This window comes from Rattus norvegicus, chromosome 2 (assembly GCF_036323735.1).
Source record: "Rattus norvegicus strain BN/NHsdMcwi chromosome 2, GRCr8, whole genome shotgun sequence".
Taxonomy (NCBI): Eukaryota; Metazoa; Chordata; class Mammalia; order Rodentia; family Muridae; genus Rattus; species Rattus norvegicus.
The window spans coordinates 236,682,795-236,705,095 of record NC_086020.1 but is presented as its reverse complement, the minus strand read 5'-3'; the positions used below and the strand labels follow the sequence as shown (position 1 = coordinate 236,705,095).

At 43.3% G+C, this 22,301-nt stretch overlaps 1 protein-coding gene and 1 long non-coding RNA gene across 14 annotated transcripts in view; both read right to left on the bottom strand.

The window, feature by feature from the left end:
- Nucleotides 1-8,938, bottom strand: part of Odf2l (outer dense fiber of sperm tails 2-like) — a 36,933-nt gene extending 27,995 nt beyond the window's left edge. For 2 of the 13 annotated variants that reach the window (XM_006233447.5, XM_039103139.2), the window contains exons 1-3: nt 1,850-8,938; nt 1,580-1,654; nt 217-349 (exon numbers count right to left, since the gene is read on the bottom strand). In XM_006233447.5, the coding sequence (XP_006233509.1) occupies nt 217-349; nt 1,580-1,654; nt 1,850-1,956 (315 nt within the window). In that variant the 5' untranslated portion in view covers nt 1,957-8,938. Of the gene's footprint in view, nt 1-216; nt 350-1,579; nt 1,659-1,849 lie in introns of all 13 variants that reach the window. The other 11 variants (XM_006233440.5, XM_017591110.3, XM_006233439.5 and 8 more) reach the window with 11 other exon arrangements.
- Nucleotides 8,939-18,468: 9,530 nt separating this feature from the next.
- Nucleotides 18,469-19,129, bottom strand: LOC134485995 (uncharacterized). Its single transcript, XR_010064496.1, has 2 exons — nt 18,830-19,129; nt 18,469-18,723 (listed from the first exon to the last, which is right to left on the bottom strand). It is a non-coding gene; the product is annotated as an uncharacterized LOC134485995 (long non-coding RNA).
- Nucleotides 19,130-22,301: the final 3,172 nt, after the last annotated feature.

The following is a 22,301-nucleotide window of genomic DNA, read 5'->3' as shown; positions in this document are numbered from 1 at the left end:
CAGTCTAGTCTCTTACTAGGTGTACTACAGGCTGAGTCTATCTTTTTGGAAAAGAACTGCAGTTAATGACAGGAATAAAGAATTCTTACCCCACCCCTATGTTTGGTATCAGCTACCTATACATGGCATTGCTTTGATATTTGAGTCCTTGGTCAAGGCACTCTGAATATTATGCTGACTTTCAATCTCATCAGCCATTCTAAGCCCAACACTCACATGTTCTAAACCAATTCCTTCCACAGTGTTCTTAAGCAATGGCAAAAGTAACTCTACTGAGCAGGATGCCAATTCAGCTTCCCTAAGCGCTGCTTCCAACTCCGTCTTGGTACTTGAGACGTCTCCCTTGAACCTGATAACAGACAGATAAGCTGTAAGTTACATCTAACACACAAACTGGAGACATCTCATGTACGATAACAAGTCAGGCCTGCCTCTGGACTGACATGAATTTGACTTCGATCCCTAGGGGAGGCCTTACCACCAGAATTATAAGTATCCAAGCCAAACATGGGTGGAAAGAGGTCAAGAGGGAGACCTGGAGTACAGGTAAGTGAATGATTCATCTTACATTTTGCTGTTATGGAATCACAAGTTATGTACATTGTGTATAGGGTTGGAGAGATGGCTCAGCACTAGTGCTCTTCAGAGGACCCAGGTTCTAGTGCCAGCACCCAGAAGGTAGCTCACAACTGTCTGTAACTCCAGTTCTGGGGGAACTCATATACCCTCTTTTGGCCTCCATGCGCACTAAGTATGCATGTGGTGCGCACAAATATATGGAGGCAAAATTCACATATACTTAAATATATCTTTAAATTTTTAACAAATATATATATTTAAACACTTTAATAAATAAAAATCTATGTATAACTAAATTTGAAAGCAGCTTTTTCAATTACAAAAACAAACAGCAATTGCTGTGAGAGCACCATGCCTTTCATTACTCAGTACTGTTTCTGTCCTAATGGAATTCTTATAAAAACTCATTTCGGACTGATGGGCTGGGAAGACGGCTCCCAGGTAAAGGCATGGCTGCCATGACTACAGACCTGTTCACACTCTGGGACTCACATGGTAGAAAGACAGAACAGACTCTGAAAGCTGTCCTCTGACCTCCACAGCACAAATCTCACATGTGCACATAAACGCACACATTTGGAATCTTACAGCACTTCAAAGAGAAGACTCTGTCCGTAAGCACCACTGGCTTAAAGTAAAAAGCTTATGATAAATAAGCGTCATTTACTCAAAACCAAGCGCTCAAAAATTAACAATTATATTTGATGAAACACCATTTTCCATTTTCTGCAAACTAAACTAAAAGCTAGTCTATACGACCTATGATAACAATAATGATTTAAGATTTAATAATTTTTAAGATTACTACTGTGGGGAATATTAATCCATAAAAATAACAAGTAAATTTCCCATTTAAAAGAAGCAAAATATGATAATCATTTGTTATACAACAATATACCAGCAATAATATTCACCTTACAATAATATTCATTCTATTAATAGGTTGAGTTGATTTTTCAGTTCCCTTCATTACAAATAAAAAAACCCTTAAACAACACACCTGTAATCACGGAGCACAGAAGGCTGAGGCAAGTAGCCTGAGAGTCTGGGAACAGCCTGCGCTGCTTGTGAGGCCCTGTCTCAAAAGTAAAGCCAACAAACATAATAAAGACTGACAACTGCTCTATAACTGCTGAATAAGAATCTTTATAATCAGATTGTGTAGGTATATTTTAATGAATAAACACTAAATGTGACAGGATATTTGTGATTGATTACCACATTTACTTAAGAAAACAGATGAGATTTGTTCCGCCAATACGGAGGATACCTGCTGCGGTGCTTCTCAGGGGCACATAGTAGGTCAGGTCCTCTCTCCTGTAAGAGGTAGGACAACAGGCCCTCTGAATGACTTCCATCACTAGTAGGCTTCTCCATCAACTCCGCCACTCTCTTACAGCGCTTCAGCAACAGCTTCCCACAGACGCTGAAAGCTAGGAGACGTGTGTTATTCCACTTATCATTTCCTATCTTTATTCTGTGATTTACAGATCCCAATCATGTATAAATGCTTCGAAGGCAATATCAAATTATAACTGCTATCAGGACATGGTTGTGCGTGTCTTTAATCTGAGCACCTAAGAGGCAGAAGGAGGCAGATCTCTGTGAGTTTAAGGCTAGTCCACTTTACCCAGCAAGCTCTAGGCCAATTAGGGCTACATAGTGAGGCTCTGTCTTAAAAAAATTATAAAAACTCACCGTTCTAGTTAACTCAAAATATCAAAATTGCATTGCATAATAATTTACCAATTCCAAGTTTCTATACACATTTTCAAAAGGCTTACACACACACACACACACACACACACACACACACACACACACACACAAAACCATTTTTTAGATTTATTTTTAACCACGCATCTGTTTGTGGGTATGTGCCTGAGTCCTAGGGAGTTGGCAACATGGAGATCAGAGAGTCCCCTGGAGTTGGAGTTACACAGGGATTGTGAGTGACCTTGCATAGCTACTGGGACTGAACTTGGGTCCTAAGGAAGGACAGCAAGCACCCTTAACCACTGAGCTATCTCTCCAGTCCCGAATTTAGTTATCTTCATTGGTCTATCTCCAAAAGTATTTCAGCAATCCTTCAATATTCCCCCAAAAGGAGTAGAAAACAAATATGCAAACCATGAATCTTGTACTAGCTCTACCTGGCCTGAGCAATAGAAGCTGCTGTTTGCTCTTACAACTGCAGAAACTCAATGCAGCGTTTAACATACTTCCCAACAACTGCCACAGAGTGGACAAAACGTTATTTTGTAAGGCATCCTTTTTTTTACATTTCTTTATTCCCATTTCCAGCTCAATCAAGAATAATACTCTTTGCTGATAAAAATAATAATTAAAAATGACAGTACTTCTGAACTTTAGCAAAAAATCTTCTCATTTGGCCCTGTAGATGTCATTTTTGAAAAGTGACTGGTCAGACATGAATTCCTCACAAACTGCCCTGTTAAAAGTGATAAATGAACAGGTCAGCAACAATGAAGCTACATTTTCACAGCTCTAATTAGAAACGGTCATGTGACTCTTTGCTTGTGGCTATTCATACAAGATTAAATGCCATGTCTAAGGTTTTCTACATTGCTTTCAAATATTTATGACTTAATCTTAGATTTCCCTATTTAAATACATTGTGTTCAAGAATTTTTCATTAGTTTGGGTTCATGTGAAATGATAGGTTGAAACTATTCAAAAACTCTAATTAGCAAGTCACAAACCTCCCAGAGAAGCTGCAAAAACAAAACAAAACAAAACAAAAAAGACCAAATAACATCAAATTTTGTCTGGTGTTTTGATGTACAGTGCAGACACAAATATTTAGCAGCTAAAATCTGAGAAAAGGGAATGCAGAGGACCTGTGACGCCTGCTCCCCGGGTCCCTGGCTGCTGAGTCGTGTACCGCCTGTCACTACAACATCACTCTGTAGAGAGTGCATGGAGACAGCGGCAGTCCAGAAGAGCCTGAAATACACAGGTCACAGGAAAAGCCAACTGAGGAAGGCTAAGGAGGAGCAGGCTCTGCGAAGTCGCTCCCTGGCGGCGGGTCTGCTTGGTTTGTAAATGCCACAGCCCCTCTGGGGTATTAGCATTCATCTTTTTCTCACTCACCCGTTTAAATATTTCTCTCTCCACAGGCTGGAATCTCAAGAAAGAATGTCCTATTTACAATTGAATCCTAAACACCTACAGCTCTAGAGAATTGGCAATGCCTGGAATAGCTAAGCTCAGCATCTCAGCAAACAGGATAAATGACTGCTTTCCACATCCCCTCCCTCCCTTTCTGACCTTTCCAAGGGCTTAAGAACAATGTCTCTATACTTAGGAGTGAAACGTAAAACCAGCATGAGAAGTTAAGGATCTTCCATTCTTAGGAAGTATTTTATAAGATGAAAATCATTGGTATCAGTGATTTAAATGAGTTCTCATGTATGTTCTGGGCTATTGGTGCATATGGCAACACACACACACACACACACACACACAGAAATACACAAACTATTCTAAAATGTTATCAGAAATTATAAAGTAAATTTTTTTGCTTCATCACCTACAAATATTAACAACATCTAAAATGGTAAATAATGTAAAAATGTAGTAGAAATGGGGACCTGTGATTAATTATCATCTAGACACAATCTAGAATCCTGGCAAGACAGTCTCAATGAGAAACAGCCTTAACTGGGCAGTGGGTATGCCTGTCAGGATTTGCTTAGTTGGGCTAAGGTGGGAAGAACCATCCTGAGTGTACACGTCACTATTCCATGGGTTGGGCCCTAAATAAAACAGAGAGCAAAGAGAAGCATGTGTGCATTCAGTCTCCCTCAGGTCCTGACTATGAGTGTGACTGATTGCTTCAGCTCCTGTTGTCTTGGCTGCAATGAGGAGCTGTAATCTGAATTGTAAGTCAAACAACTGTCCCTCTCTTAAAACTGCTCTGTTGAGGCATTTTATCATAGCAAGAGAAACGAAAGCAGGATGGGATCTAAGAATGACTTCTATGATATTATCATCCGAGATTCCTCAAAACACAAGACAGAGACCCGGGTGAGCTTCACATATTCTCGCAGAAGTTATAAGAAATCATACTCTGTGACACAAAGATTATGCACATGTCTGAAGACATGCCACTGTTTTTGTGCTGTGCCAATTCTATAACCAAAAGTAGATGAGCAGGTATAACACTTTTCCTTAATATAACACTATTTGCATGCTGAACAAAAATGCTATACTTTGCTTTAATCTATAAAAAATCCCATCATTATAAAATATCCTCTCATTTCTGTTTACTAAAGGCATTTTTGTGTAGAAACTGAGGTTCTGCCAGAGTTTTCAGTGATGTGCAAGGTATGGCCAACTGACAGACACTGCCCTTTTGTACAACTTGTCAGTAGTAGAACAAAGGCCCATCCTACACACTTTGAGCAAATTCTTAAATATCAGTAGTCTTAATTTTTAATCTGTCAGAGGTGATCATGGCATTGCTGGTGTAGCTATAACCACAGAACTGTGTTCCATTTTGATCAATAAGCGTGTTAACGGATGGATGCTCAGAAACAAGGACATTAGAAGAGAAAGACCATGGCACCTAGACCAGTTTAGGCAAATGTTGGTTAAAAACTACTCTCCTGGTTGAGAAAGCACAGAATTCCATAAGCTCTTATTTGTTTTTCTAAACACCAATCTCTGAAAATCAAACTTCAGTGACTTCAAACAATAGCGTGCAGGCTCTATTAACAACATCCAAAACTCAGACACTCAGTGAGAAACACAAGGCAGATTAAGAAAGATGCCGTTCTCTGTATTCTGGAAACGAGCCAAAACTATCAAAGAAGGAACTGCACAGCATTTTAGACTCCACAGTGGGGGGAAAAAATGTGAAACTTAGAAACAGGTAAGCAAAATGACCAAAGCAGGAAAACAGATTTCTAAGTAAAAGCTACCAAAATGATTGGGTGGGGAAGGGACAGGGACATTTATGATTCAGAGAGGCTAACTTGAATAAGAATCTGTGGCTTCTGGTCACCTGGGGCTGCAGAGTCAACAGGAGGCCAGCCAGCACTGAAACAAAGCCTCTGCTTCACAGCAGATGCTGGTTAGCTGAGGCTGCAAACTTAGCTATAATTACCAAGTGGCCGGCATTGCAGGGGTGAATTCCCCTGGAAGCTATGGTCCAGGGAGACCAAGGCTGTACCTTAAGCTGGTGGCTAAACTTAGTAATTTGTTAAGATTTTCACACATGGTACTGGTTTTGAAGGAGTAAAGGGATCACAGAGAGCAGTTGTGGTTTGGCACCAAACAGCAGGACTGGAGTCCCAGCACAGAGGCCCGAAAGCCACTGGTGACAGAGCAGCCTCCATCATAGTGGAGGCCTCAGGACTGAAGAGGCAATAAACACAAACTAAGGCTTGGAACCATTAGGCAAGAGTTTCTAAGGAAAACCCAGGAGATGTTACTGGAGAAAGTGCAGCCTCAGTCACAATGGAGGCACAAAGATTGAAGCACCATGGGAAGAAACTGAGGACTCGTGCAACGAAAGGACAGGAAAGGCCACTGGTTAGAGTGCAGCCTCAATTGTAATAGAGACCTTAGGACACTGCAGACCAGGACACTGTTAGGACCAGGGATGACCATCAAGGATAGCAGCAGGGGTGGTTCACGGCTGACCTAAGAAAGCTTCCCAGGGCAAAACTGGAAAGGTGAGGCTGTACTAAGTGCTCTGAAGCCCAATCATCAATGAGTTCCGGACAGCAGACATTGATTGGGTTACGTATGTTATCAGAGTTTGGTTTTGGTTTTATCTGATTGTTACTGTGCTCTTGTAACAAGAAAATATATAAGTTGTTTGGATTTTAAAGAAACCATGTACTTTTAAAGTGTTTCGACTTTTAAAGACTATGGGGGTTTTAAAGTTATTCTGTGTTTTATATAGCAATGTTAGCAAAAGATCTTGAGGATAAACAAGAAAGGAAAGGTTATGGTTTAATGATAATGTGTTTGTGTGTCAAGTAGATGGGTGTCAGTTGTCACCCTTTTTGTTAACTTTACACAAATCAGTCACTATGGAAGAGTGAATCTTGACTGAAGAACTGTCCCTATCGGCCTGGTCTTTGACCATGTTTGTAGGGGCATTTTCTTGATTAATGACTGACTTAGAAACACCCAGCCTACTGTGAGCATTGTCACCCCAGGCAGGTGTTCCAGGTTGTATAGTAAGCAAGCTAAACGAAGCAAGGGGAACAAGGTATCAAGCAGCATTCCTCTGTGGTCTGTACTTTGGTTCCTTCCTTGAACTCCTGCCTTGGTTTCCCTCAGAATGGACTGTAACCTGTAGTGAAAATGAACCACGTTCTCCCAAGTTGCTTCCAGCCAGTGTTTCAAGCACAGCAATAAAGAAATAAACTAGAACACAGAGATAAGCTGAAATGTCAGTGCATTTTCTCATATTTTAACGAAATCAACTAAAATGCTCTCGTGAGTAATAGAGACATGGACATCACATAGGAATGAGAATTCTGGAACAGCAGGAATTTAGTACAAAGGTCATATGTAAACATTACACTTCATTTGCCCATGAAGCATGGATTGGTCTACATGTGAGTTAATTTTCTACACTATCCCTTCAAGTACCACAATTAATTTAGAAAACTCCTTTTTTAAAACAGAGAAACTTATTCTTCTTCATTATCTAATCTGAGAACAAGTTGAGCAAACAGAACTTAAGCATTCTAGTCTGGCCTGGAACCAGCACAGACTACTGGACAGGACTCACAGAACATCTTTTCTTAATTCTTAATGTTGACAGGATCTAGACAATCACTTAGTCATTAGCCACACTGGGCCTTGTTTTCCTCTTCTGTAAGAAGAGAACAACCTTTACTGACCAAAGTCACAGTAATGTGCAAAAAAAAAAAAAAAAAAAAAAAAAAAGAAGTAGAACCACTGGACTAGTCTTACTTTATCCCACCCCCTTTAAACTTAGAACCAATCGGGCTTGCTTAGCTGGGCCTTCTCAGCAGTCTTCACGTTCTCCCAGTTTCTCCTTCTTAAAGTAGTTATCCTGAATCAACCAACCTACCTTACAGCCACTTACAAGCCTGAGTTATCAGAACTTATTTTACAGAACAACCTCTCAGTCATAAATTGAGAACTACTAAACCAGAGGATGTGGGGTTGAGGGTACTAGTGGCCTCTGACAGAAAGCAGTCCAGCAGATGTTTTCTATACTCATCCTGACTCCCATTTGTACGGAGTTAACAAAAGTGACCGATAAAAGCTGAGGTCATTTGCTCAGGTCTTGAGGTGCTTGAAAAACAAGGACTAAACTATTAACACACATCGGTTGTACAATTAGCAGAAAACAACAATAATAACGTATTTGGGTATTTAAAATTACAAATGTGGCCAGTCTTACCATAATCAAAGGTATGAAGTAAAGCTTAAAAGCAGGCACGATTTCTACAGTTTGATCCTTTACCTAAACCAGGCACTCTTATCCTCAAACACTTGACACCCTGTAAGGCAGGTGACAGAGAAACTTGGCCTTTAGCGTCACCGATAGCAGCCAGTTAGGTTGCGGTTACTTATCTGACATACTCAGTGCCAGAGACAAGGGGCATGACTCGGGGCATGACGAGAACTGGACTGTCATTTTCAAGATTAGGAAAACACTACCTCCGAAACAACCCAAACCCCGGACCCCTCCTCCCGCTAACTTCTCCCCGACGTCCCGAGACCACAGCTCGGGAAGCAGGGGCAGAATGTCCGCTTTCCTCTTGGTGAAAAGTGGAGGACCTGAGCATCAAAGACCCACTGTTCAGGGAGGGTGCGCACCACGGGTTTCACTTCCGGGTTTCACTTCCGGGTGCCCAGGGTCACCCGCGGCCCGCCCTCAGAGCCCGCCCCGACTCGCGCTCGCCCGTCGCCCTGACGTCATCCCCCACCGCCGCCACTACCTACAATGGCTGTAGGGCTCTCTAAGGTCTGCCCGGCCCAGGGTCGCCTCGGCAGGCGGAGAGCGCAGAAGGAAGAGAAGATGGCCAGAAGGAAAGGCAGGGACCGCGGGACGAGAAGTCGAGGAGTCACCAGAACAGGCAGCGGCGGACAGACTGCATCTACCCAGGAGCCAAACGTTGCTAGTAACCGGCCCGCGGCTTCTCTGGAAACGGACGCCCCGCCCTCTTCGGCCCGCTCCGACGCAGCTAATTGGCTCGGGCTCTAGAGCGCGAGTGCCGTTCCCTCTGTGATTGGTGGGAGCGAGGGGGTGTGGCCGGCGGGGCTTTTGTCTCTGCTCTGGTTTCTCCCGTGAGAATTTGTAAAGCGTTTTGCTTTGAGAAAAAGCATAGCTTTTGTGTGTAGTTACCGAAAAGTCTCAACCGCTCTCATTCTAAGCAGAGAAGAAAGGTCCATTCCGAGTCTCTTGACACTGGGGCGAAATCTGACCTCCCTGCTTCTGCTTTTTTTTACAGATAGGATTTGAAAAAAGACAATAGAAAAACCTTGTTTCCAATGTATGGCATTATCCCCGAGCCTTCCCTAGGCCTCGGGGGTTTTTCCTCTTAAATAACATAGTCAGCATGTTCTCCAAAATGCCATCCCAGTCCCAAATTATTTTTTTTAAGATTTCTTTATTTATTTATGTATTTATGAGTATACTGTTGCCATCTTCAGACACACCAGAAGAGGGCACCAGATCCCCGTTGCAGATGGTTGTGAGCCACCATATGGTTGCTGGGATTTGAACTCAGGACCTCTGTTAGAGCAGCCAGTGCTCTTAACACCACTGAGCCATCTCTCCAGCCCCCAGTCCCAAATTCTTACAGAAAGCTGCCGTGCTTTCTAAACTGCTGAGCCAGCTAAATGAAATCTCCGTGAGAAAAGGGGAGGACCCGGAAGTGCTTTTTTTTTCTCATGAAATTTCGGGATTTTTGTCGTTGTTATTGGAATGTGTTTTCATGCTCCTCCCAGGTATAGTGAATAGAAGTGTTTACTTTAGATTATTTGTACAACTGGCTATCGTTATCCATTTATTTGCCTCTGTGGGAAAAAAAAATCAAACATTTTTTTTTTTGCCATGTGCACCTTGTCCCTGTGATTATAGACTCAAGTGACCTTTCCTAACACTCAGGGTATAAACTGTCTGATGCTCTGAATAAAGTTGGGTACTGCATGAGGCATTAGTCTGCCTCCTTCTTAGGCTCCACTCCCCTAAGTTCCACCACCGTCAGAGCAGTCTACAGGAAGAGATAGGAAAATGAACGCCGGATCGAAGCAGCACATACTTGTAGTGCTAGTAGATGAAGTAAAACGGTAGCTGTAATGTAAGTGTCAAGAAGGAGCTGATTGTAGAGCCTTCAGTCTGACCGGTCCAAGCGCCTTCCAGACAGTTGCTATGCTTCTTACGGAGTTCCAGGGGGAGCTATTCTACTCCTAGGTGAGGAACATGGAAATACATGTTTATAAATATTTTATAAGTATGTCATCATAACTGGCACGTTTATTTATAATGGCTAAAAATGGCAAGTAGATTGAATGTTTATCAGTGGGAAAATTGACTACGTATTCAATACAATGGAATGATATTACACAATAAAAAATAACAAGCCACTTCAATATGCACTCTTCTGCATAAGAAGCTCCTCACTCTGTTGCCTGGGACATTCAATATTGAGTTTCTATATACATGAATAGCCATGGATAGAGTATTAATAGGCATCTTAATTCAACCTTGTATAAGAAAGTATCGTAGACTGAATTGTTTAAACAACAGAAACATGTTTGTCACATGTCTGGAATCCCAGAAGACCAAACTCAAGAATCCACCAATCCGGCTGCTAATGGGTTGTCTGTTCCTAATGCTTACAGATGGTTGGAAGACTCCTTGCTCAGTCTAGAGCCTCTAGTCTCAATTGAGCAAGAAGCAAGGTCTCACTGTCTCCTGTAAGGGCACTAGTCTCATCAAGAGGACTCTACTCCTGTAATCTAATCAACCCAAGGCCTCCTCTCCAAGTGCCTGCACACAGAGGGTTAGGGACTCAGGGGAAGGAAGGGACTCACTCATTGCAGGGCAGGGGGCTGCATGCTACTTCTTGTTGGAGAGTGAGCCTTCCCTGAAGGCTGTTCTCCCAGTACTGACTTAATTGTGGAAAATAAAAATTTTTATTATTTCCCCACTATCACCTCTCGGTATGTTTAACCATATCTGTAAGCTGCTTATACCCGATCATGACTGTCCACGAACAGTAGGCAAATACCAAAAGAGGTTTTTGTAACTGAAAGCAGAAAAGATGAGAGTTTAAAAAAAAACATAATTTTAGATACTGGAATTTTAATATATTGACTTTATCCCCAGCCTAGTAAGTAATTTACAAGGCATGATCCATTGCTACTGTGTTATAATAATCCAAGTCATAGATGTCACATGGTTTATGATGTAAAAACTCATTCTTTTATCCTTGAATGATAAAGGACAAAATAACCCTTGAAAAAAAGGCCCCTCTCCAAATCAGCAGTTGTCCAAAACTATTGTTTACAAGGAAACTAATATTTTAATATTATATTTTAAATGTTTGATCTTGTCCAAGATGTGTCTGTCACTGTCTTTTTTTCTAATTATAGTATTTAATGACCAACTATATTGTTAATGAAAGGATGATTTACATTCCCTATCTATGAAACTATAAGAATTCCTATTCAAATTAGTCTCATTGCTTTCTGTTTTAAATCCCTTGTTTTGTGCATGTGTCTATGCATTTGGACAGGCAGAAGCATGAAGGTGGAGACAGAGGACAGCTTTCTGAAGTGGGTTCTCGCCCTGGACTTTGCTGAGGCAGGGCTCCTCAATGTCCCACTGCCCATAATGCTCCACCCCAATTGTCACTCTTGCAGCAGGTGTTTTTCTTGCACTCCCTTGTCTTCTCCTGGCCCAGTCCAGTCATAGTCTAATGAAAAGAACAGTGTAAAAAGCGCTGTGATAGAGGAGACAATGCTAAGTACTTCAAAGCTGTTCTCTGTCTTTCTTGGAAAAGAGAAGAACTTACAGAAGATGAAGAAAGAATTGCTGAGTGATAAGGGATATAGAAAAGCTGCTGCCAAATCTGTTAAAATAATCACAGTAGTGGCTTATTCAAGAAAACTGGAGAAGGATAAATGAAGGGAAAGAGAAACATATCACATGGAGAGCTGGCGTCTGCAGGACACAGGAACCCGTGGCTGTAACCAGTTAGAAGGAAAAGAGATTTGCACTCATCAGCCACAGAGAAAAAGCTTGGTGTTTTATATCACAATCAGAAAGGGATAGAAATGAGCTGGCCTGAGCTTTGAAGTGCCACCACTGGAAAGGCAGGGACGGGGCAACCGAGGAGACACAGGAAGGTCACCAACCCAAGGACTGTGCCTCACCTGCTAATTCAGAGTAAAGGCGCAATCAGAAAACCTGTACGGAGATGATGTGTGCTTACCTAAAGCATCAGCTGGCCTCTGCTTCTGTCCGCACCCATGGGTTTCTTCTGCCCATTTTCCATGCAGCAGCTAGAGTGGTCCTGACAAGGGAGCAGCACAAAGCCACAGCTTTCCCATACCGTGAACTGCATGCAGCCTAAGTGTCTGCCCTCACACAAATGTTCCTTCCATGCCACAGTGCCCTCCAGCAGAGACCCCTCCACTTGTCTATGCATCCCTGTGCTCACCTCCCTCCAGTTCTAGCAGGTCTCAGCCCCCATCTCTCCTATAAGACTCTGCTCTCAGATATGATTATCCAAGCATGATTATCTGAGATTCACTTGGATAATCCTATCAGACAGTGTTCATGGACCACCTGATACAAGTCTGCATAGTCCGACCTCTGCCTCTTCCTCTCTTCTCAGCCCTCCAGCATCCCCAGTTGGATGTCACATTTCATGTGTTATCGTCTCTTCCATTGTCTTCTCTAGAATGGAGACCTCATGAAAGCAAGACCATGTTGTAGTTGACTGCTGTCACTCCTAACTAACAATGGCTGGGTCTGGTAAGAGCCCACCTTTATTTTAACAGTTTTAATAATGTCGTGTCAGCAAATTTTAGTTTTAAAAGGGATTATAAAGAGCAAATGAGGAGGATGTATGGGAGCAATTCCCTGCACGAAGGAAGGAGACACATCTCAGAGTTCCTGGCTAGCGTGGTTATGTGTTGAAAATTACTAAAGAAAGATGTTGAAAAGATTAATGCATTAATTTAAAAAGAAAACAAACACATTGACTTTGAAGTATGGTTTTAATAATGCAGAAGTACATTAAGGATAGAGTTTTATGGCAGGTAGGAGAGTCTCTCACTGGCTGCAACACTTGGGAGACTGGGAGAGCAGGACTCGAAACTCACCTGGGCAGCACAGTAGAGCAGCTGGAGGGTGTGGACCTGGGAGAGATGCCCTGCCCCAACCCTCATCGCCCGAGGCAGGGAGGAGATCTGGCCCAGTCCCCCAACTCCCATCCCAGGCCTGGCCTTGGCAGCACAGGGCAGCAGAAGTGGCCTAACCTTTACCCCAGCAAAGCAGAACTGGCCCTGGTGACGTGCATGCAGGAGAGCTGGCCCTGGTGACGTGCATGCAGGAGAGCTGGCCCTGGTGACCTGGATGCAGGAGAGCTGGCCCTGGTGACCTGGATGCAGGAGAGCTGGCAGGCTGACCAACTCAGCATCCACCCAGGCCCAGGGCTCCGAGTAGCCCACCCCAACATCTACCCCATCTATAAACTGCTGGAACACGTGAAGAAACTGGGCCTTCAGACCCAAAGCTGCAGGATGTCCGTGACACAAGATCTCCGAGAGGAGTCCTGGTGAGGATTCAGTAGTGATAGCAGAGCCCAGAGACATCCATCCAGACCAAAGACTCATTGCAATGAACGTTTGCAAGTAAAGCAGTTTAGGCAAAAAGTGTGTACTGTGTGGCACACCGTGGCACACGGCAGCTTTCGTGGTGAGACGCTCTGTTTTCATTTGCTTGATTTTTGTTTTCTTTTGAGGGGGAGGTTGCAGGAGAGGAAAGAAATAAGAAACACAGGGGGGAGGAGTGGGATTGAGGTGGGGCATGATGTGATTTGATTCACAAAGAATCAAAAAGTTTTTAAAATGAGTTTTAAGGACTCGACTCAAAACCAAAATGTTAAAAAGAATAAAGTTTAATATTCCAGAACCTGGTTAGACCTGGGTGAACACAGCAACTACGAACCCAAAGTCGGGGACTGTGAGTTCTTAGTGTCAGCAACATCCTGCCTTTAAAATCTCTCTTTGTTAAGGTGATACTTTGCAGCTCTTTGCAGAATTTTAAGAAATAATGCCACCATAAAAGGATCAAAAATTGGTGCAAGTGCTGAAGAAATCAGCCCTTTTTGATAAATGGTAAAATGTGTTTTAAGATGATATTTAAAAATAATCGCATTTACAATAGGCTCAGGAATAACCTCCTCGTAACAAGCACAACCAAGGATGTGACAGACCTTTAAAACAGGAGTGAGCAAAACTGAATGAGACCCTAGAGGAGGGAAAAACTTCCCATACTCATAGACTGACAGATTTAGAGATGCGAAATGACCATATAACAAAAATGGCCGGCAGTTTCTATGCAATCACCATCCAAGCTACAATGACAGTGAAGTTAATAATCCACACGGAAACACAGAGTACATCAGAGAGCAAAGTAATACTGACCAAAAACAAAAGTGCAGGAGGTACCACAAAATCTGATTTAAAGGTATGCTACAGGGCTTTCACAAAAATAGCATGATGCTGACACAAAAACGGACATGTAGACTAATGGAATGGAATAGAAACCAAACCATACATCTACAGCCATCTGATTCAGCAAAAGCACACAGTATTGGATAAACTGCACATCTGCAAGTAGAAAACACAACTTCTTAGCACTATTCAAAATAGCCAAGTTATGAACTAAAGGTCCATCAATGGATGAACAGATAAGGAAAATGTTTATATACACAATGGCATTTTTCCATTGTGGAAAGTGAATTTATATAATTTTCAGGATAGTGGTTTGCAGAACAAAATTATGTAATTTGAAGGAAACATGGACGGAACTAGAGATTGCTGTGTTAAGCAAAATAGGCCTGACTCACAAAGAAGAATATCAGCTATTTTTCTCATGTGTAGAATTTAGAAAAAGCAAACCACAAGTGTAAAAAGATGACCGTTAGGGAGGCAGGCGACAATCAGGGGAAGGGAGAGGAGAAAATGGGAGGGATGCGATCAAGCTACATTAAATCCCATCAGTTCTTAAATGAACATAAGCCGATGCTTCTTATTTAAAGGAGTACAGACTGCTTCTGGTGCCTGGGCTGCAGTGGGAAATGCATCATGCCCACCCCGCAGTGTTGTTCTGATCCAGAGACTATGTGACCCACAGACCCCAGTTTATACATGCATCTCATGAATTTACATACTGGTCGCTCTGGTCTCCCCTAGCAGAGCTCACTAATTAAACTTCCTTTTCATTCATGCTTCCTCTTTAGAGGGTAGTCATAAAGTAACAGACACTTATACTGGAGACCTATGGAAGTTAAGTTGATATGCAGAATAATGGTCTCACCTTGGTTTACAGAGGCAGAGGTTACTTGCATTTGAAGAGGCGATAACTTTAAATGTAATACAATTTTAAAAGCTCTAAATCTGTTTTGTGGCATTGTGGCAGGAGAGCCTCTGGCTCAGCTCCCTTTGCTGAAGATTTGCTCTGAAGATTCAGAGACCTGGATACTTGCACCTCTTGAACAGAGGAGGGAGCCCTAATCCAGGTTCCAGGCCTTTCCACTGGTTGGTTGACTGTCCACAGGAGCAGCTGGGAGAAACTTCTTCTTGGTGTGATTAAAGGCAGCTGGGAATCTGACAAAGTCCAGGATATTGAGGGCAGGGTCAGAGCAGTAAAAAACTGAATTGGAGCATAGAGAGAACCTTATGCCGCTTCTGCACACTGTTCTCTGTCCCTCCGGTTTCCTCATCTCTGTCAAACCCCTACTCTCTGCTTTTCACCTCTGAAAAGCACCTACAGTAGTATTAACATTTACACCCATACGATGCTATGTTCTACCAGGTTCAAACAGAGGTAGCAATATTTCATAGAAAGTAATTTTATACTTGCCTTGCAAGTGTGCAAATGGTACTATTTGATATCATTTTTCTAATTCTCTGCATTAAATTGTAATTTTACTGACCATTTTTGGCAAATCTCTTTCTCTCTCTCTCTCTCTCTCTCTCTCTCTCTCTCTCTCTCTGTGTGTGTGTGTGTGTGTGTGTGTGTGTGTGTTAATGAGTTATTGCCATAGTGAAATAAGTAAAGCATGTGGTGGAGGAAGAAGAAATAATGCTTATAAAGAAGTGAATCTCCTGGCTTTGCTTCAAGCTTCGGAAGTTTCCCCGGAGTGACCCGACTCCTGTGGAAAATGAAAACAACCAACGTTTCCTGCTTTTCGCACGACATGGAACTTCCTACTACTGATTTTCCCAGAATGAGCTACAGAACTGCCCTTGAACTCAAAAGGGGGCTCATTAAAATAACCTTCCGAAAAGATAATTACCTAGGTTAATTTACTCAGAGTGGCATGTCACAGGTCCCTGTGCCTTGGGAAGAAGTAAGGTGTGCAGAAGCTCCTTGAAAACTGCAAAATCGGGACAGTGAGATGGCTCCGTGGGAAAGGGCACTGTGACCAAGCCTGGCGACCTAAGTCCAGTCAGTCCCTGGGCTGAACACAGTGGAATGAGGAGTGATTTCCACAAGGTCCTCTGACCTACACACACACACACACACACACACACACACACACACACACACGCACACACACGTACACACGTACACACGTACACACATACATACACAACCATGCACAACCATATACACAATCACACACATATATACACGCAACCACACACAATCACACAACCACACACATACACAACCACACACACACACACACACACACACACACACACACAGAACTAGTATAACCACATCCACTGGAAAGGGCTGCTTGACACAGTTCCAGCAAAGCTGAGCGGATTGCCACAGTCGCTGTCCGTCTGTCTCTGACTTTTGAGTTTTGGTCTCTATGTATTACGTTATTGGGAAGTCACTGCATTGTGGTTCATTTTATGTTTTTTCCTGAGAAAAATGATGTCTAACTCTTTCCAGGAAAATCCTAAAGTTAACTTTATCTGGCCACTCTAGGGAAGGCTCCGTATGCCCTGGAGATCATTAGGCACAGATAGACACGTAACTAGATGAGGCCATTACTCCAGGAATATTTTGGGGTGTCTGCCCCTGAGCAAATTCAAACAGAATGACTGATGCAGGACCAACAGAGACAAGCGCTCACTGGCCAGAAGAGGTTACAGATTCAAGCTTTCTTTTTATTATAGGCTTAGAGGGCTCTTTAAATTGTGGCTTAACGATAAAAGGTTGTACAGGGTGCACTTCTGAAGGGATAAAACTCAGCAAATAAATTGACTAAAATAAACTTTTTCTGCTTTATAGTGTAGTTAATGAAACTTATAGTAAAAGAAGTTAGGCGTTAATATTTGCTACTCATAAAAAGATTGGTTCAGATACTTTTCTGTTTGTCTGAAGTGCTTTCCAATAGCAAATACTGCCGGCCTAAAAGCAGGCTGCTGTTTGAAAGGTGTTTGCTTTGGAGGTGACATTCTTTAGATTCTTGAAATTGGAGTTATAAGGCTATTAATGAAGAATAATATGTTCTGTCTGTATTGTCTAAGTGTAATTGAACTTGTGACCTAGACCCGTAATGGAAAGTCAAACATATAGTCTGTACCACTTAAATAATCATTAGTCTGCCTTTGTTCTGTGAACCTTGTATAAATAAAGAGGCACCTGGTTGCTACTCAGTCAGAGCATACAGCAGAAGTGGCCTGATTGCCCACAAGTTAGAGCCACAGAATCTGCCCAGTTGCTAGCAAGTCAGCTGTGAGATTCCCCTGCCTGAGCACGGAGACTGGCTACCCCCACACTCCACCCCTACTCCTTATCTCTTCTGAGGACCCTGCCAAGAAGAACTCTTTGACTCTCCTTTCTCTGCTGGGGAGGGTCCTCCAAGAAGGCCTACACACACACACACACACACACACACACACACACACACACACACACACACATACACACCTACACACACTAAGTAAATAAATATAAGAAATTATATTTAAACCTGAAAAACCCCATACAAGAGCTGGTCCTAATTACTTCTGAGGCTCCTGGGTCTTATGGTGGGAAAGTCTCTACAGGATCTAGATTTAGTGCCTCCTTCTGCCCCGAGTCACACCCCTGTCTCGTTCGGTTTGGAAATCTTCATTCACCTCAGCAGCTCCTCAGTAAGGAGCCTGTGAGGAGAGCCACTTGGTTCTGATTTGCTCAGCTCTGCCCTGGCCTCAGCTCCTCTCACCCCCTGTTCTCTATGCCATGACTCACACACAAATAGCTTTCCAGCCATTGTGTGCACCGTCCACCTTACCACATGACTTTAAAAAGGAATGTGAAATTGGAGAGAGCTTGATCAGGGAGGTGTGGAATTCACAGTCCAGTCCCTTAGAAAAGCCTTCCTAAGTTTATCTTCTGCCCCATTTCTAACGTGTTATATTTCGTGCTGCGTGAGCTTTGTGTCTCAGTCACAGCCGTGAGTATTTTCTCCTCTTCTAAATGGGCCAGTCAAAACCAAAGTGTCCAGAACTTTTGGCTCAAGGTTTCAGATCTTCTCTCTTCCCTGACTCTGTTAGATGCTTCACTGGTTCTGCCCATGGCTCTGTGCCAACAGCTTCTATGAAAAGAAACACACAGGTTCATCGAAGGCCAAGCTGGCCATCAGATCAGACAGTGAACAAAGATGGGTCTTGGATCTTTAGTTACTGAAATCGTATAACTCGTTTTCTTGAAAGCAAAACGATAAAAGCAAAGCACATTCCTAGAGTTTACAGAACATTGAAATGACCCCGAGGAAATTGTATTCCCAGTTTTCTTCACTCCTTCTGATACCGTCAGGTTTATGGACACAAAGGGTCGATTGTTAGGCGTCGGTCTTCATCGTAGCAGAGTTCTGGGCTCAGGAGTGACCTTTCCTCATTTGGCCAAGTCACCATCCCCAGCTTTTGTTGTGTCTCCTGTGGGGTCAGACAGACAGACAGAGAGAGTAGTAAAAAGAGTTATCTGTGCCCGGCCTGGCCCAGGAAAGGATGCTGACAGCAAAGTGGGTTCTGGGGAGCTGACCTTGGTCTCAGAAGTGGACAGGTTTCCAAGGCATCTTCAGAAAATGGTGAGCGACCAAGTATCTTGTGTGGAACAGATGACGAGGGTGGGATCTAGGGAAATGACCAGAGGGAGGATTTGGTCCAAAACCAAGGAGATAGAAAGTAGACAAGAGTAGATATCACTCCTAAACTATCAGCACAAGCTAAGCAGAGCCTCAGTACACCTGCTGGGGTTTAACCAGGTAAAACTGGACAAGACTGCACATTTAAGCTTCATGTATTCTGCATAGAGCCAATAACATCCATACCCACATTCTAATACAGCCATGGTTAGCCGTTGACAAAAACAGAGACTGAATATAGTCCTCGACCCTCCTCCGATGCACAGTTTTCACACACGAGGGCAAGGAGCACCCATTTACAGCATGCTTACAAGGTAAGAGTTGATCTTTGTCCCTATTGCTTTACTGCTTGGCCTACTTTTTCTCAAAAGAGATTGGTATAAGGAAATAAACTGCCAAGGAAAGTTGAAAGTAAGTGCTTTGTCCTGCTCAGTGAGTCACCATGCCTGGCACAAAGCCCAGTGGAAAAAACCTACACTGGGAAGGAGAGCCTGGGAAGGCAAGGTAGGTGGTTGATGTGATCCAAGCCACGGGTGAGCAGGTTCTACAGTCACACAGCAAAAGGCAGTCCATTCTCCACCACGCCCAGATGATCCCGAGACCCATTCCTGTCAGGTGGAAATGAAAGTGAAAACCTCCCTGAGCAGAAGAGACTTTTGTTTCCTAGGACAGAGAGCTCTGGCATGCATTTCACACCATCATCCAGGCCCCTCCTCAGCCTAGCTCTTGTTTCTACCAAATGCATTTGTTCATTCAATAAATATTTATTCAGATTTGACAGAACTAGTTGCTGGGAAAGTAGTAAGCAAAATTAGGCATATCTTTTCTGTCACGCAGCCACCATAGGAAGCCGACATCAGGATGTGACATAAGTGGTCAATAAAAGCCATGGACTCAGGATAATGTGACAGAAGAGAATGCAGATACCTGGTGCTGTCAGAGCAGGAAAGGGGAGATCCGACTCAGCTAGCCAGCCGCTCATGCAGGGCGTCTAGACTACAGCTGAAATTTGAAGGACAAGTTGGAGGGCAGTAAGAAAGGAGGTTCTCATCCGGGAAGTGTCCCCTCGCTACCTCTCAGGGTTACAACTAGCTCTTAGCTCTATAACTCATTCTCGGGTTCTCCAAGGGTGGTTCGAACCTCCGGGTGTCTGTTCCGGACACTCCCCAACCCTCGTGTTCTCTACATTGCTTGCCATCTACTCATCCTTTCCAGTTCAACTTTCCAGCTCAGATGGAGACTCGTCCCCTGCAGCCTCTCAAGAGCCACAGAGAGATGCTTCCCAGTGTGACTCAGTTGTCTCTGAGATTAACCAATCTTTCAAACATTGGCCTCTGTTCTCTTAGGCCAGGAACTCCTTGGGGGCAGGGGTGAGTCTATTGTTTTGTTTATTTGGTTGCTTTGTCTTGTTTCTCTCTCTCTCTCTCTCTCTCTCTCTCTCTCTCTCTCTCTCTCTCTCTCTCTCTCTCATAGACTCTGTTTAAACTTTTGCTCCAAATCTGTATGATGCAGATGGCAAAAATACTTCTTAAAATGAAGATTATAGAAAGTGTTATGGTTTGATCATAAAACATCCCCCACTGGCTCATGTACTGGCCCCTGCTGGTGGTGAGAGAGTGGCAGGGAGGTGAGATCTACCTGAAAGAGCAGGTTACTCAGGCAATGCTTTACAGCTTATGCTAGGCTCTCAGTATGCACCTCTCTGCCTTCTGCCTGCTGTGACACAAGCACATTCCTGAATCACATTCTCTGCCACCTTGGTGGTCTACCCAAGCTCATGGGGTCAAGCAAATATGAACCCAACCCTTGGATGCCCACAAGCTAAAAATAGATATTTCCTCCTCTTTTTAGTTTATGTCAGTCATTTTATCATGAGGACAAGGTAATAACTAATACAGTAAGCAAAGTGTGTGCATGGTAAGTACTCGTTAAAGACTGCATGCTATTCTGGTAATGTGCAAAGGCAAGGTCAGGAGTTCGAAGCCTTAGTTCAGACGACTCCAGATTTTAGGAAAGGAAGAATGACAGTGAACCTACCCTAAAGATGGCCATTAAAGAACTACATAGACTTAGTGTGACCTCCACATTGAGAACAGGGACATTAGCCTGACCTAAAGAGGTCACAGCTGGGCAGAATGTACAAGTGGCTACGGGTCTCCAGATGTGTTCTCCGTGGGATTTACCCCAATAAATACAACTTTCCCTTAGTTTTGGAAAAGCTTCACAATAGCTGTCAGTGTGTGTAGAGCCAGTCAGCAGGTTCAGCCTCTTGACATTGACGCAAGATGTTGCCATCTACATAGTTCCATAGGCCACAGGTTGGACACACCCATAAGAGAAAGACAGTTCCTAAGTCTAACTTGATAGCCAAGAGAAATCACAGTACAGTGATAAACAGTTGGAGTGGAGCCCATTGCTTTTGTTAACACTGCATTCTTTATTTTATTTTATTTTTTTTAGCTTTTCTGAGCCTTTGCTTTGACACTGTGTCAGTCCCTTTTCTGTTGTGGTTATAAGACACCATGACTAACTTAAGAAAGAAAGTGTTCCTTTGGCTTATGGTCTCAGAGGTGCAGAAATCCAAAATCCATTACAATGTACAGGCATGACGACAAGCAGCCAGCCTGTCGGCCAAACAGGAAGCCATTCCTTCACCTCAAGCACCAAGTAGACAGAGTGAACTGGAAAAAGTACAAACCTTTAAGCTCTCCAAGCCTACCTCCTGTGGAAGGAGCTCCTCCCACAAGGCTGTACCTTCTAAGTGTCCCTAAACAGTGCCACCATTTGAGACCAAGTATTCCCATACCTGAGTCTATATGGGACGTGACTTATTCAGCCACCACAGTCACTAACAAGCTACCATCAACACAACCCACCATTCCATAAAAGCACTCACTCCTTCTTCCACTGGCATGACCAGAACTGAAAATCAGGAATAAAACTTATGAATGTATCAAGGGAATGGCGTTTAGAAGGGTTCATCTACAAGTGCCACAGTGCCGTGTAGTTATCTGATGTCATAAAATATTTTGTGAAGCCCTCTTCTTCAGCCTGCAGTGGTGCAGGAGATATGGGTTATTCTTATCCCCGAGGGATCCCTGCTTAGAAAGACATTCATTTTTCTCCCTGGCAGCAGAAGAAAAGGCAAGGACCCCAGGGGAAAGAGCTCACGGCCTGCCCAGCATCCAAGTCCCTGGCACTTGACTCTCCCTTGGGAGACATCTGATCTCCTAAACCCAGCAGCCATCAGCTCAGAGTTCGCCCAGCCTGCCTGACCCAGGGCTCTGGGGACAGGAATAAGGCATGATTTCCAAAGCTTCAAAACAAGCACAGGAGTCTCACAACCGGCACAGTGCCCTGAGTGAGCAA